The following is a 14,343-nucleotide window of genomic DNA, read 5'->3' as shown; positions in this document are numbered from 1 at the left end:
CAGGCAGGGTAGGCGCTACAGACAAGCCCTTAGGCGACCAGCCAATCAGAAGTGTGTAACACAAGTCAACGATTGCCTATTCTAGAAGGATGTTCACTTAAGGGAACACAAATAAACACTCCATATATTATATATATTCTTCTCTACACTCATTTACAATAGCTAAATGGCCAGTTCATATTACAACAATCGAATTGAACTTGCTCGATATACTTTTTTTAGTAGGTAGCAAAAGACACTGCCTGGATATCCAGCCTGACCTATCCGCCAACATAACCAGGACCGCTCTCTAAACCTTAACAGCTTGTCCCTTGCGAATTGTATCTTACCAGCCTTTATCTAAGGCGGCTGATACAGTGCCGTGATCACATACCCCCAAAAGCCATCCGCCAATCGGAGCCAAAGGCGAACCCCTATCACCCTTGGCCGTTCCTACTAGCAGTCTTTCACATGTCAATTTTTGGCATTTCCGGTGCGTCGGAGAATGGAGAGATTAGCGGTCGTATGCCGCGCAAGTCTATTGTTAAACATTACCCAACAAATTGAACTAAAGATATTTTCCTCAACGGAAATGCACATGCCAAACTTGTGAAATGGACACATTGCTGATATAAACACATCCTCCCACGGATAACTTTTGGATGTCTCTTTGAACTTAGGGCAGCGCACATGTTTTTCTTCCGGGGGCGTCCATCACTCACCGGGTAACCAAACTACACCCATCTCAGGCTACTCCATTGGCGGCAATATACCTACCTACACCATGATAGGTATATCCGCCTGGGACTACGTTTACATCCGAACATGCATATTCCTCCTGCACCTCATTGCACCCCTTAGCGTTATCTATTCGCTCGTCAGCTGCTTAATCCATCCCCCGTTCCATGTCCCCCATGTGCTAGAGGTGTGGCTCAATCTCGAGGCAATATTCTACCTTGTCGTCTTTCTCCCGCGCAAAATTTACCTCCAGACAGTCGTGACACATCCCACAGCCGACCGTGACGATCGCCGGAGGTTGTTCTTGCGCTGCCACAGCAATATCCCGGATCCGGACCGGTATTTAACGAAATGGTTCCGGGATGCGCCGGTAGCAGAGATTAAACGGGAGAACGTTAAAGACTTCTTCCGATGGGCGTTCCTAAACACTGGCGAACCTGATCCGGCATATGACGAGGAGCTGGAGGAGTATGTTGGAGAGATGGAGAAGTTGTTGGGGAGGAAGCTGGAACCTGGCCGCGGTGATGCGCAGTGCCTTAGACTAACGCTTGATAAGGTCGAGATGTTACATAGAAGTTTGATATGGTATCTGGTAAGTCTTCATGGTGGGCTACGCAATGAACTTCTTGCCTATAGTACAAGTTGGAGAGGTGTACTAACTCGATTCTATAGTGTGTTTTTATTGTCGATACGTTAGCATCCATCTATTTGCGCTTCTACTCCTTCGACTTCCACCGCACGTCATTGTTACAGTTTCTCGCCGTCTTCCCCACGCGCCTCCTCAATCTCTTCAACGCCTATCGTTCCCCTGCCAGAGCTCTCACTTACTGGTACCGGCCGCATACTTCCAAGGCCAGGCTCCCCGTGTTATTTATACACGGTATCGGTGTTGGCCTCTACATGTATATACCATTTTTGGCCGACCTTAATGCCCAAGACAGCAAGGACCCGTCGGATGGGCAGGTTGGGATCATCGCTATAGAAATTATGCCAATTAGCTCTCGGATAACACCTGAGGCAATGTTAAAGGATGAGATGTGCGAGGAGGTTCATTGCATTTTAAAGGCACATGGGTGGGAAAGATTTACACTAGTGTCACACTCGTGAGTCGCCGTCTTGTTTCCCCTGGATTCGTGTCTTGGTCATTGCCGTATATTAACTTCCTTTCTATGAAGCTACGGAAGCGTGGTTGCTACGCATCTCCTCCACAAGCCAAAGATCGCAAGCAAGATCGGGCCGATCTTGTTCGTTGATCCTGTGTCATTCCTGCTCCATCTCCCCGATGTAGCATATAATTTTGTAACATTCCCTTTTGCACTACTACTACCAACGGCCTCTGCTAACCTTAACACTTCAGATCTGCCGGAAGCCGACCAACGCTAGCGAACACCTGCTCTCTTACTTTGGCGCCAAGGACATGGGCGTCGCGCACACGCTATTCCGACGTTTCATATGGTCTGATAATGTCTTGTGGAAGGAAGACATCCAGCACCATCGCGTGGCTGTTGTGCTGGCCGGCAGAGACATAATCGTGGACACGAGCACAGTTATGGCGTATCTGACGGGCACAGATGACTGGTCCCTGGAGACCGAAGGCTGGGAGAATGGAATTTGGAAAGGTGATGACGGGCTGGATGTGCTGTGGTTTCAAGATTTAGATCACGGAGAGGTCTTTAGCCGGAGGGGGACGAGAAAGAGGTTGGTAGATATCGTTAGAAGATTCACTGCGGACGAATAGTCGTTTGTAGTTAGTCCAGTAGCGGCAGCGACCCCAAATATTTCACACTTGGTGATTTCGATTCTTGCAGTCTTACACTGGTGGGGGTGGGACAAGAGACATAGTCACCCATCTGGGGGGGTTCCATCCACCACTCCAACTCTTAACAATCGCGACGGTCGGAAGTAGATTTTCTAACAAGATACAAAGCCAGGGGAGATGCTGAGCTCGAATTTCGATACAAATGCTAAGTGGCATGATCTTCTTGGAAAGAATCGCGCCACTCATTGCCACAGTTCGAGTGCCCATGTGTTGAATACTAACACTCCTGCGATAGCGATAAAGGCCATCATTCTAAGGATCCTGTATAAATGATATTCATCACAATATCTTATCACAAACTCAACAGTATCATGCAAACGTGTCACAGACGTATATTTGACACGGTGGAGGGGAAGCGGGTGAGAGGAGGGACGGAAGAAGAACGCCATTTCTTACCGAAACATTAAACCCCAACCCCCAACAACTTCTTCGGAGCACTCCGCTTGGATATGGCCAATCAACGACAGTTTTATCTTCATCCACCAGCAAAGACGCCTCTGAAGCCGTATTGCGTCATGCCTCCTACCATCGACCCGCTACTACAACGCAACAATGCGAAAATGCAGACTCGATAATCCTCAGGAAATTCTGATGGGCTTAGAGAAACAACGTATCGCTATCACCGTGCGAAAGCGCAGTCTAGAACTGCCCCATCTCTGGCGACTACCAATGTGGGTTTATTGGGGCGTGAATAAAAACAGTATTTAGTACAGGTATCTTCCTCTCATGGTCGCACTCTCCAACATCGCTGGAAGACTTCGGTGAAGTAACAACGGAGTTGATGCTGCCTCCTGTCAAGCATCGTGTGCAGACCTGACCCATTTCATTGTTCACCCAGTGCCATTGTTCGCTTCTATTGTTTCTAGTGTAGAATATTAATGTCCCTAGAGGGTGTTTGAGTCTCAGGTAGCGGCATGCAGAGGCATTAGCATCAAGAAGAGTAGGTCTTGACAAGGGTAGCAGACGACGCAAGCCATAGAGTCAGTCCGTTACAGGCGATGTGAAGGACTGATGACGGCGTTGCCGGGTCTGTAGATCCTCTCCTGGCGTTACACACGAACTGCTGAGGATCACCGTTGGGGGGTGGAATCTGAATTATCGGGCCCAGGGCAGCAGTAGCGATGAGAAACGGCCCTGCGCGCATCGTATGTCTCGGGTGTGTGAAAAGCTCAAGTAACGGAATAAGAATGATACATATTATTCCGTCTATAGAGAGATCGGTAGCGACCGAAATCGCCTCGATTTATTCGGTCAAGCAATGGGATCCCAAGACCGTGTGATGGTAGTCAAATGCCTTCACCATGCTATAAAAATGCGTTGCTGCAGCGAGCAGGACAAACATGTGGAAGATCTGATGGGAGCTGCCCCAGATATCGAATACTCCTGGAAAATTCCTCTCTGGCCATCGAGCCTACATTCCCAGTCGGTCAGTCAGTCACCACCACTGTAAGAGACGATTGGTATAGCTAACCACATAAACACCTACGCCAAAGAGATACATGGCGCCGTGTATGATGATCCAGGTAACGCTGATTCTGTCCTCGAGCCCCTTATAGCCGTAGATGGTGACACCGTGGATAATAGGAATAAAGCCGGATAAGCCAAGACCGGCGAACATTATGGCTCGGTATGGCCGCCATTTCGGGCTGCGGAACTGCTCTAACCACGAGGCAATGGCGCATCCGGTGCCAAGCAGACATATCTAGGTCTTTGTCAGTGGCCGTCGCTATTTCGTGGCGCCCTCTCAAAGCCAAACTCACTAGGCATAAGTACGCCGTGAGCAGCGCAGGCATGCAAAAGAAGGCATAATACAGTGCCGGCACGAAGCTTCCGACAATCAACACGACAATTCCCATATAATCTAGCTTATTCCCCCACTGCGCCACCTTCTGACTGTGGTTCAGCACAGCATGGAACGTCGCGCTCATGCCAAGGCACAACACTGCGCCACCAATAAAGCATGCGAAGACGAGCACGTCAGATAGCGTAGCAGAATCGTAACGCGGGCGGATGACGTAGTACAAGTAGAGCGAACTAGCGACAGTGACAATGGCACCGATGAGATGCGACCAGATGTTGACGGATTCGTTATGCAGATTGAAGAGGGAGTGAAGCGAGTGCCGGTAAGAAGGACGAATTTGACAGTAGCCAGAGTGAATGAAGGCATTGTCGCGGCGCCAGGCTGGGAGGTCGCCCCATAGGAGGAGTACTTTCTCTACTTTGTTTTCAATGACCTCGACTGTATTGATAGATTCTGATGGTAAGCCTGTTCCTGAGGGATGGCGCTGGCGCAATGCCACTCTCCGGAGCGCAGACGACGAACTTCTCATAGCTCTCTGTAAGGAAGATATTAGATAAATGGATATATCGGATACTTCATAGTAGAAAGACCTCTCTCGGCCGTAAGTCGTGTATTGAGGTCGCGAGTTTTATATTACGCGTTTTTCGCCCCCCGACACCTTACTAATCTCGGTTCCTACCTAGACGTAGGTGTTCTGTCACTATACTGTCATGGACTTCGCTGAACAAAATTTCTATATAGGAGGCTTGCAGATTACATTTTTGATAAAGAAGGCGTGCTAATTTATGTGCATACTAGCAGTTGAATACACTTGCCTGACTTAAATATGGCACCCTGAATTGGACATGGTGCACCGATTTGGAGCTAGATTTAGACACAGTTACTCGAATTTCACATATTCCTTGATTTTGATATATGTGTACATAGGAGTTCAGTTTACTTATAGCAATCGGATTTAGATATTGATTGTTACCTGGAATTTGTGGCAGCCTAGATTTAGACAGTTGCAAGACATAACTACCTGATTTCAACTCATTGGGAAACGGTTATCAGACTTGGCAGCCTGAATTGGGCATGACTCGCTTTGTTGGATCAACATGTTCAGTTCTTGTGCGATGAAGTAGAGCATTAGGGGGAAATGCGATATGACGTAGAAAACGTCGTATACAAGCTGAACACTGTATTATTTCACATTATGAACAATACTGCAATATAAAGCAGAAATGTAAGTCTCTGTACCGTAAGTTGATACGCCTATATGTAGACCGTGCCACTGTCAAGTTCAATAGGTGGACATGGACACTCTGATCTCAATATTAACCTAGGGAGATTAGTGCCACTCAATGACCAGAATCAGTCATCCTAATTTTACATAAGAAAGAAGGAAAAAAGAACAAAAAACATACGACAGGAGGTGTTCGCCAGTGTTTACCACTTGACTACTAATATTACTCTTATTGCCTTAAATCTGGGAGAGCAGACGGGGATTTTCCTTTCTACCTTAGACACGGACTGATTGGTGGCCACTCAGCCCAATCGTCGCACATTTGACCAGCTCTACGACGTTTCTTAACTACCTTGCTGGTAAGTGACACATACACAGCAAGAATGCAGTTCTTGAAGAAGTTGTGGAAAATAGAACGCTTTTATGTAGCATTATACTAACCCAAATTTCACCGCCGTTATAGAGTTCCAAGTTCTACACAATTCGATGATGAAAATTTCAATGACGAAGCTCTTCCATGATGGATTCTTATACCATTGAGATATAAACAATAAGCTGGTCGGATTGATTGATCCGGACTGATAGGACGGGTTCTATCTGGCAAGTATCAATGCAAATGTAGTGAATCTTTACATGTATGTAGTCGCTCCCTCAGTTTGCAGTCGTATATGCTTGACAGAAAGAGTACATGTAAGCTTGTTCAAAACCTCAAATCTAATAAATACAGCAAAAAGGCCCAAAAAAAACATACAACAGCCGGTGTTCGCTGATGGTCACCCACTCAACTACTAATCTGCCGGTTAGAGGCTTGTCTATGGGGGAGCAGACGGGACCCCGAATTCTCCTCTACCTATGGTCGTATGTGCTAGTTTGTTTCTTCAATCAATTTATAACCATGAAGCATAAATAGGTCGTAACCTTACATAAATGAGATAGCAGATATGTAGATCATACCTGTATATTTGCTACTTAATGGTGAATTTCTGGCGCGCCATATGCACTCGGGATTGCCTTTTCCTTGAAGACAATGCTAATATGCCACCGCTGTTTATGGCTTCTCCATACATGATTCCATGAACGTAGCAGTCTCCGACTACCCGAAACGACGCCCCGAATTGGCGAAGAACGATTGGAACTTGACAGCCGTCAAGTACCGTGATGAGATCCCCTACTAATGTTGTACTTGGAACAAGACATAGCATACCTCCCTGCACGATGTCTAGCTTCCGTCCTCGGCAACAAGAGCCTAATTCTTTACCAAACAGCCAAAACTTACTTCGCGCATCAAGGATGAGATCTGGATCATGTTTTCCATCCAGCTCTATCTGAAGAAGGTGTTCAAAGGATTAGCGGAATGTATGATAGTGTCGCGATATTCGGCTGGGGCAGGCTGTTGGCTGCCGGCTTGGTCCGCAAGTAGAGTTCGCCAGAGCACAGCCTGTTTGCTAGACGTGTTGACATTACCTGAACACTCTGATGCCGGCTTCTCACAGGACTGTAGCCATTCGATTGCTTTCGCCACTGGAGCCTTGGATGAAGAGCCTGAGTATCGAGAGCCCAGTTGTTATATTTGACCATATATCAATCCATTCACAATCAGCAAATTTGGAGATTTGAATATTGTGTTGGTGTCTGAAGTTGAAGCGGAAATAGTGCTTGGGGTCCTCAAATTCGACAACAACTGATACGCAGAAGGCTTAGGGAGAGATGAGCCGTGGATATTAATGCTTCGTGATGTCATATCAATCACATCCCAAGACCGCACCCAGATGCTCCAGTTGGGTACCCATGTTTAAGGATATGTAAGTTTTATGACCAAAAAGCATGATCCTTCTATATACCCCCGCCTCACTTAAGTAGGTGCCTAAAAGCTTGGGTTACATAGGCGCAACTACCAAAAAGGGCTATTAGTTTCTTATAGGATCGTTGGGGAACGCACTTGTTAGATCAGCATACATCGAAAACAACACTTAAATCCTCTGCAAGCACCCGTGTCTGCGCGGCCGCATCCCTTGCACGCCTGCAGAATACGCACTAAGTTGTAGACAGTTTCCAGTTTAAGTCAAGTGCTATTTACGAAGGAATACGCATGGCCCGATTAAATACGCAGTGATCTGCCGAGTTGACAATACAAAGGATCAGCGTCTGGTCGTGATGGCGTAAAAGAATCTTCAACAATACACGCCGGACCTTGTATTCAAGGTCCTTTGCAACAAGTCCCATCTATGGCGCCTAAATTGGGTGTTTGCACGGTGCTCTTGGCTCTTCAATCCGTCTCTGCTCTACCCGCTCACGTCGGCGCACAAGATGCCATATCGCCATGGAAGGATACCGCGACAGGTTTCGGACCAGATGTTGGCCTCGCCAAGACCTGGAATGCCTCCTTTCCGCTGTTTGAAGGCATAAGGTCTTCACCGACCAACAACAGCGGTGCGACTGGCAGCGACGGGATCGGACTCAGTCGCAGAGCCGCCCAGGATTTCTGGCTCCGGGTCATGCCTCTGGGTGCCTCTATCACGCAGGGCATACATTCGTCAGACGACAACGGCTATAGGAAGTGGATACGAGAGCAACTGCGCTGGGAAGGTTGGCAAGTGAACAGTGAGGGATTCGTGGCCCCAACTGAAGTAAATGCCAAATTACTGACTTATGCTGGCTACAGTGGTGGGATCAGGACAGACGGGGACAATGAAAGACAGGGTAACCATTGACCTAGGATAAAGAGGCTATCCTCTTCCTCATTTGCCGCTACTTCTACTACTCGATATAGCACGAGTGCGCTGACTTGTGCGCAAAGGATCACGAAGGGCATCCCGGCTGGATCATTACGGAAAGCCCAGGACATAGTGGTGTACAACAGGCCTGGGACGCCGCAAAATGGATAAAGCCCAACCTGGTACTGCTTAACGTCGGTACCAACGACTGCAGTTTCAATATTGACTTGCCGGATGCCGGGGCTCGAATGCAGTCTCTGGTTCAAAGCGTCTTTGACGCTGTACCTGGTGTCGTTGTTATCATGTCAACCCTAGTTCCAAGTCCTGGTATTACAGACTGTGCTAAAGATTTGAGCGCCCAGTTCCGCCAGATTGTACCAAAGATCCAGAACGGCAGGCTAGGTCTCGCCGACTTCAACGCCGCTATGGATCAAGCGACCATGTTCTCGGACGATCCTATCCACCCAAACGACTATGGGTACGAGTTCATGGCCTCTGTCTGGTGGCAGGCCATCAATGAACTTTCTTCTGCCCTATCAGAGCCGTTAGATAACGGTCAAGACGACTCCCAACCCACCGAGACTTGTGCCAAACAGGCCGGTGTCTCGCGCGGGCCCATCATTACGCAGAATGGTTCTGGCCACGATGACGGCATCTACGTCCACAAGTCCACTAGCATGGGCGTCCTAGTCGACGGCAGGATCCAAAAGCCTACAGACAAGACCGAGTCTGATGCTATCCCTTCGCACATGTTCTTTGCCCAATTGACCAATACCAACGGTGTCGACAGAAGCGCGGCCTTAGATGACTGGGTAGGCTGCCTTTTCTTTCTACGCCTCGAGTTTCAGGCCCCTTGTTCCATGGGTTGATCATGCTGGCTAACTGCAACAGATTCGCATTTACCACAGGTCTGCCACGGATGGTAAGAACGAGTACTGGTTCCGCGAAAATCTCGGCAACGGCAGTTTTGCGTCGTCAGTGATGCTGGACGTTCAGCAGAATTGTGACGGAGGACCAAGTAAGTTGTTTCCCATGTCGATCCATAGGGTGGTTGTTGCATTCTTGCTAATATAGTCTGGTTGTCTGTTAGATTATGCGTGGGCCGATTTTGTTCGTGAACCTTCCCCAAACAGTGTGCTTTGAGGCCGCTACTTGTTCTACCATCGTACTAACTGCTTTCATCTAACCCTCCAGGATAATGATGGACTTGGTGAGATATCTGTTTCGCAGGGTTCTCCGATGAATCCGAGCCGTGCTAACCACTGGACTCTTTACCATAGCTGATTTCTGGTGCATTGGATCGGACACGAAGATCACAGTCTCCCTCAATAAGGGAACAAGACCTCCCACGGTGAGAAAGCTAATTACTAACTCCGGAGTGATGCTTCATCAAGAAGATGCGAGCAGCTGCTAATAGGACACATCTTGGTTATTAGTTCGAGAACATCGGCGTGGTTGTCCCGGCGAGTGGAAACTTTACATCAGCAGACGTCCGGATTGCTGATATAGACGGCGACGGGAGGGCTGATGTCTGTTTCATCCACGATAACGGTGACATTGGCTGTTCCAGGAACGGAGGCCAGGGAAGAAACTATTATTGGCAAGGCTTCTCCACCGACACTGGCCTGCGAGAGACTGTCTTCACTGGCAAGAACAAGGGCGATAAGACCGGCGTTCGCCTCGGTACGAGACTCCACTCCCTTTTGATGTCTCTTCTTTTATCTTGAATCAAGCACTAACAATTCCCTGATAGCCGATCTAAACGGAGAGTAAGTTGCGTTCCCTAATCGTAAAGCACTATTTCCTTGTGGGATAGTGTTACTGACTCGCGGCTAAATAGCTTCCGAGACGATTGGATGTGGGTTGGTGATCAGGGAGACGTCGATACATGGATCAACCAGCGTGGTTCAGGCGCTGGCATTGTAGGCATCAATCTCATTGTCCTGGCATCTGAAATTCTTTGAGTTGTTGACTGGTGAGGAGCGTTAGGTGCCGAACTGGTCCGCGTCCGGTATCACGCATGCTGGTATGAACACGCCTGGCGTACGTGAGCAGATCAAGTTCGGCCGGATCTACGGCTCAGGTCGACGCGATTACATCTACTTCAAGGAAGAAGATACTTACTATGACATGCTGGTATGGAAGAATCAAGGAGCTGGAGGGACAAAATTGAAAGGTTTGGAGTGCTACCCCCTTTTGTATCGAGCGGAATAAGTAACAACCCTGGTTCTCTTTTCTAGGCGATGGGGTTTTCTATTGCGACATGACAGGCAGCGGGAGCGATGATTATGTCTGGATCTACATGGATGGCCACGCCGATTCGACCGATTTCTTTGCGAACGTTCACTCTCCGCCAGATTGGGGCCATAGCATCTCCATCACGCTGTCAGTCCCAGGGCCGCGTGTGGGCATCCACCTAGCAGATTTTGACGGCGATGGACGCTGCGACGTAATTGTGCAGAACAAGGCCACGGGAGCTCTAACCTTGTGGCATAACGATGTATGTAACATCCGCGAGACATTCCCTTTTCCCATTTTCAGCTTGTCTCTAGTTTCCTGAGCAAGTGCCAGTATCGGCTCATGGGACGAAGTCTAAACGTAACGTAAAGAACCGGAATAAGTGCTAACTCATGGCAATAAAGTACGATGCAGCCGCCAAGTTGCTCAAGTTTAGTAACCAGGGAGTGAAGTCGGGGAGCGCTGGCTGCACCCAGGGATGGGGCGTTGGCATTTTCGACCGCGGCATGCGGATTGCCGATATTGAGTATGAACACACAGTCAACACCGATCCTCCTAAGTCTATAGCTAATGGCATGATAGTGGCGATGGTCGTGCGGATATCCTGTGCTTGGAGCCTGATGGACGGATAACGGCTTGGCTGAATACAGCAACAGGGCTCCAAAATGTTGGCCAGGTCAAGTTCAGTGAAGGTTGGGACAGGGCCAATATACGCTTCGCCGATGTAGAGGCTTCGGGCCGGGCCGACCTCATCCATGTTGACAAGTACACAGGTGCCGCAACATTATTCAAGAACGACGGGTACCAGCCCAATGACGTTGACGCGAATGGTGGGAGCTCGTTCCATTGGACTAACCGTGGTGTTGTGTACTCACCGATAGACCGTGGGGAGAATATGGTATGTGATGGATTCATATGCATATAATCACTACCGTTCAGAGTTAACAATTTGCTTTGTAGCACTTTGTGAATTTCGGGGGTCTTGGGCGGGCAGACCTTCACCATGTTTGGCCTGATAAGAACAATGTAAGCCGACCAATACACAGGATCCCTGTTTATTCCCGTTTTACTAGAGAGAACCTAACCAGGCGATTGGCAGGCCGAGACTTTTTTCAACGAGTGTCCTGGCGGAGGCAGTGGAGGCGACGACGGCCCTATCGGTAAGTCATTATTCCTTGTGTGATTGCAGCATATTATATCTTTGTACTTTACTAAGTGATATATATCCAGTTGATCCGGGACTCCCAGCCTTGTAAGTGATGTAGTAGCTATTGTAGTGTTAAATCTGTCATATAAGATTCCCATACATCATACATGCTTCAAATGGAGACTCTCTCGAGCAAAGCAATGGTTAGAACAGAGGATGGTTCCCAAATTTAACTTTAAGGGAGTAAACAAAACTCTATATTTTCTAATGGATATGGTTATATATACTTGGTTACCCACATCAGTCTTTGGTGGCTATTCGTAAGGGAGAAGGAGGTACAATTCTTCTTCAACCTTCAACGCGTGTGCCTCAATCTATATAAGTTTAAACGGGAGGGACTAGAAGATCTCATCACAATTGTAATGGATTTCTTGATTTTCGCCCCGCCTTTTCCGAGCATTCGCTTTACAACGCTTAATAGGGTGAGATTAAATGAATTCTTGTTTTATTATCCATAACATAAGCTAACTACTGAAACAAGAAATCAGACCATTTTTTTCACCCAGTCTCAACGGCGACAGAAAAAGATTTCATCGATCGAAATCGTCATATTCACATGGCTCTCTGGGTTTACGTATCTATCGCTGTCCGCAGACTTGAATCGTGGTCTCGCCCCTTGTGCGGTTTGCATACCAAATGGCCAATAATTTGTTGGAAATATTTTCAACAGTGTTTTGAGGCTTTTGAGTCGAAATCGCATAATTTCGAAAAATCGGTTTGGGAAATCGCTGCTCCGAATGGCACTCCGTACATTGCCGTTGCATGACACTGCATGGACTCCCCTCACCGACGAGAAAGAAATTGAGGTTGGCAAATGGCGTGGGGATGTACTCGCTGTAGATATCAAACGAAATGCTTACTATATACTCACTACTAAGCAATTGAACGACCTCCTCATTAATATTGATCAGTTGGTGGAGAATGGAACACTGCTTGATGGAGACGATGAAGTAGCAGACGGGGGCGAATCAAGTATCACGTTCTCCTTTATTTAAATATATTCTTTACATAAACAGCACTATTAATACATACCTCTTCATAGATTCGTAAACACAATCGTGTAAACTGGACCAAAAATCCCAAAGCTTCGTGCTAGAATGGGTCTGACCCAGCAGCATCCCATACGTCGGCGTGCCCTTGATAGATACAAAGCTGCTGCTAACCTCCACTCGAATGGTGATACAGCCAGGTGCCATCAAATCCTGTAATCGACTATTGAGCATATCTGCCTGAGCTGTTAAATCTTTGGCTACTGTCGCCACACAAGCTGCCATTGCGTAGCTTTTGCCAAGCATCCGAAACACAGATGTCCCCTTGTCGAACGCTTTACGCGCAGTTGGTGTTGATGGGTTTGCAAAAATGAAGCCAATCGTGGTGACTGTGATGTTACACTGCTACTGACAGAACTCCTGCCGGCCATTCATGATGTCCGTCTCCACGATGGCCTGGAGGCTGGAGCGAAGCCGCATCTTGTGGATGAGTTAGGAATAAGAAAGAAAAAAGCAAAAAAAAAACATACAACAGCCGGTGTTCGCTGATGGTCACCCACTCAACTACTAATCTGCCTCTCATTGGCTTGACTCTGGGGGAGCAGACGGGACCCCGTATTTTCCAATGGATATGGTCGTATGTGCTTGTATAGAGTTGTAGTAGGTTTCTTATACCTAGTCCCGTAAGCTATAAATAAGTATAAAAGGTAGAACCAGACCGTTTGTTAATAACTCAAGCTCATCTAACCTAACCAATCTGCTAATATAAATTATACTACTAGTTTATACATTAGGAATAACTAATCTAAAAATTGCTTCAGGAACCCAGTTTGTTATAATAACTAGGTTTAGTTTATATTCCTATATCACTACCCAGCTCATATAGTTGCAACAATAGGCCTATGGGTAAGCCTACATTTATTACAATCATCAGATATTGGGCCATAACCTCCTCCAAGTTTTACATCTCTCAGAGCAAGTTAATCGCAATAAGAAATAATAAGGCAGCTGCAACGACAGTGAGATTCGGCCAATTCATACTGACACCAGCAGTCACAATTGCCGAGCTTTTGGATACTGCTGGCGTGGACACAAGAGGCTTGTTCCGCTGCAAGTAGGCCGTGCTTTCTGACGCTGGTCCGTCCACCTGCGATACTTGGATAGCCTCGCGAGAATAGGTCGGACACAGCTTGCTGGAAAACTTCGAATGCACATCGTCGTCAGCATTGAGAGTACCACAGTCCTTGCAAGGCGCTGGCTTCTTAAAAGCGGCGCTTACTGTGGCTCTTAAGACTGTAGTGCAGGGAGTTTCGATAAAGAAGCTTTGGCCGTAGGACGTTATGGTCGTCGGGGCTATAGAGCATGTTGCAGTAAATGTTATGACGGGGATACTAGTTGGAATAGTGGTGACCATTTTTGATATGGTAGCCGTAATCTTGGTTGGCTTGCCCCTTGTTGTTGTGACGGTTGTATTGAACTTTGCTGTCTTGACTATTGCTGTGTTTATCCCTTTCATAGTAGTATGCATTCTTGCACTTCTTGAACCCGTTTGAATTGTAGTAATAGCAGTAGTAGTATATGTCGCTGTTACAGTATTTGCAGTGGTTGTTGTAGTGTCTGTGGCTGTTGTAGT

General features: G+C 47.4%; 6 protein-coding genes across 6 annotated transcripts in view; 4 read left to right on the top strand and 2 right to left on the bottom strand.

The window, feature by feature from the left end:
- The first annotated feature begins 579 nt into the window (after positions 1-579).
- M431DRAFT_509435 (hypothetical protein) lies at positions 580-2,683 on the top strand. The gene is made up of 4 exons (XM_024919290.1): positions 580-1,309; positions 1,390-1,820; positions 1,893-2,016; positions 2,075-2,683. Exons 1-4 carry the CDS (start codon positions 764-766, stop codon positions 2,453-2,455), a joined length of 1,482 nt encoding a protein of 493 aa, XP_024772738.1. The 5' UTR covers positions 580-763; the 3' UTR covers positions 2,456-2,683.
- Positions 2,684-3,779: 1,096 nt separating this feature from the next.
- Positions 3,780-4,866, bottom strand: M431DRAFT_88926 (hypothetical protein; the record flags this gene model as incomplete). Its single annotated transcript, XM_024923961.1, has 3 exons — positions 3,780-3,947; positions 4,008-4,238; positions 4,297-4,866. 3 exons carry the CDS (start codon positions 4,864-4,866, stop codon positions 3,780-3,782), a joined length of 969 nt encoding a protein of 322 aa, XP_024772737.1.
- A 1,435-nt stretch (positions 4,867-6,301) lies between these two features.
- M431DRAFT_88782 (hypothetical protein) lies at positions 6,302-6,472 on the top strand (the record flags this gene model as incomplete). Its single annotated transcript, XM_024923951.1, has 1 exon — positions 6,302-6,472. A coding segment is annotated over one exon (171 nt), but the record flags the coding sequence as incomplete, so codon positions are not given.
- A 1,397-nt stretch (positions 6,473-7,869) lies between these two features.
- Positions 7,870-11,927, top strand: M431DRAFT_118553 (carbohydrate esterase family 3 protein; the record flags this gene model as incomplete). The annotated part of the gene is made up of 18 exons (XM_024912038.1): positions 7,870-7,916; positions 8,030-8,163; positions 8,225-8,262; positions 8,360-9,088; positions 9,168-9,294; positions 9,367-9,386; positions 9,471-9,486; positions 9,557-9,627; positions 9,713-9,959; positions 10,030-10,045; positions 10,117-10,198; positions 10,266-10,452; positions 10,517-10,776; positions 10,919-11,040; positions 11,097-11,412; positions 11,475-11,540; positions 11,614-11,674; positions 11,745-11,927. 18 exons carry the CDS (start codon positions 7,870-7,872, stop codon positions 11,768-11,770), a joined length of 2,565 nt encoding a protein of 854 aa, XP_024772735.1. The 3' UTR covers positions 11,771-11,927.
- A 1,280-nt stretch (positions 11,928-13,207) lies between these two features.
- M431DRAFT_89329 (hypothetical protein) lies at positions 13,208-13,363 on the top strand (the record flags this gene model as incomplete). The annotated part of the gene is made up of 1 exon (XM_024924016.1): positions 13,208-13,363. A coding segment is annotated over one exon (156 nt), but the record flags the coding sequence as incomplete, so codon positions are not given.
- M431DRAFT_509430 (hypothetical protein) overlaps positions 13,227-14,343 on the bottom strand; it is a 2,296-nt gene continuing 1,179 nt past the window's right edge. The window contains exon 2 of the mRNA XM_024919289.1: positions 13,227-14,333. Within this exon, the coding sequence (XP_024772733.1) occupies positions 13,681-14,333 (653 nt within the window). The 3' untranslated portion in view covers positions 13,227-13,680. The remainder of the gene's footprint in view (positions 14,334-14,343) is intronic.

The sequence above is a fragment of the Trichoderma harzianum genome (assembly GCF_003025095.1).
Source record: "Trichoderma harzianum CBS 226.95 unplaced genomic scaffold M431scaffold_8, whole genome shotgun sequence".
NCBI lineage: Eukaryota > Fungi > Ascomycota > Sordariomycetes > Hypocreales > Hypocreaceae > Trichoderma > Trichoderma harzianum.
Note: the sequence above shows the minus strand (reverse complement) of the source record. Positions and strands in the feature narration are given on the sequence as shown.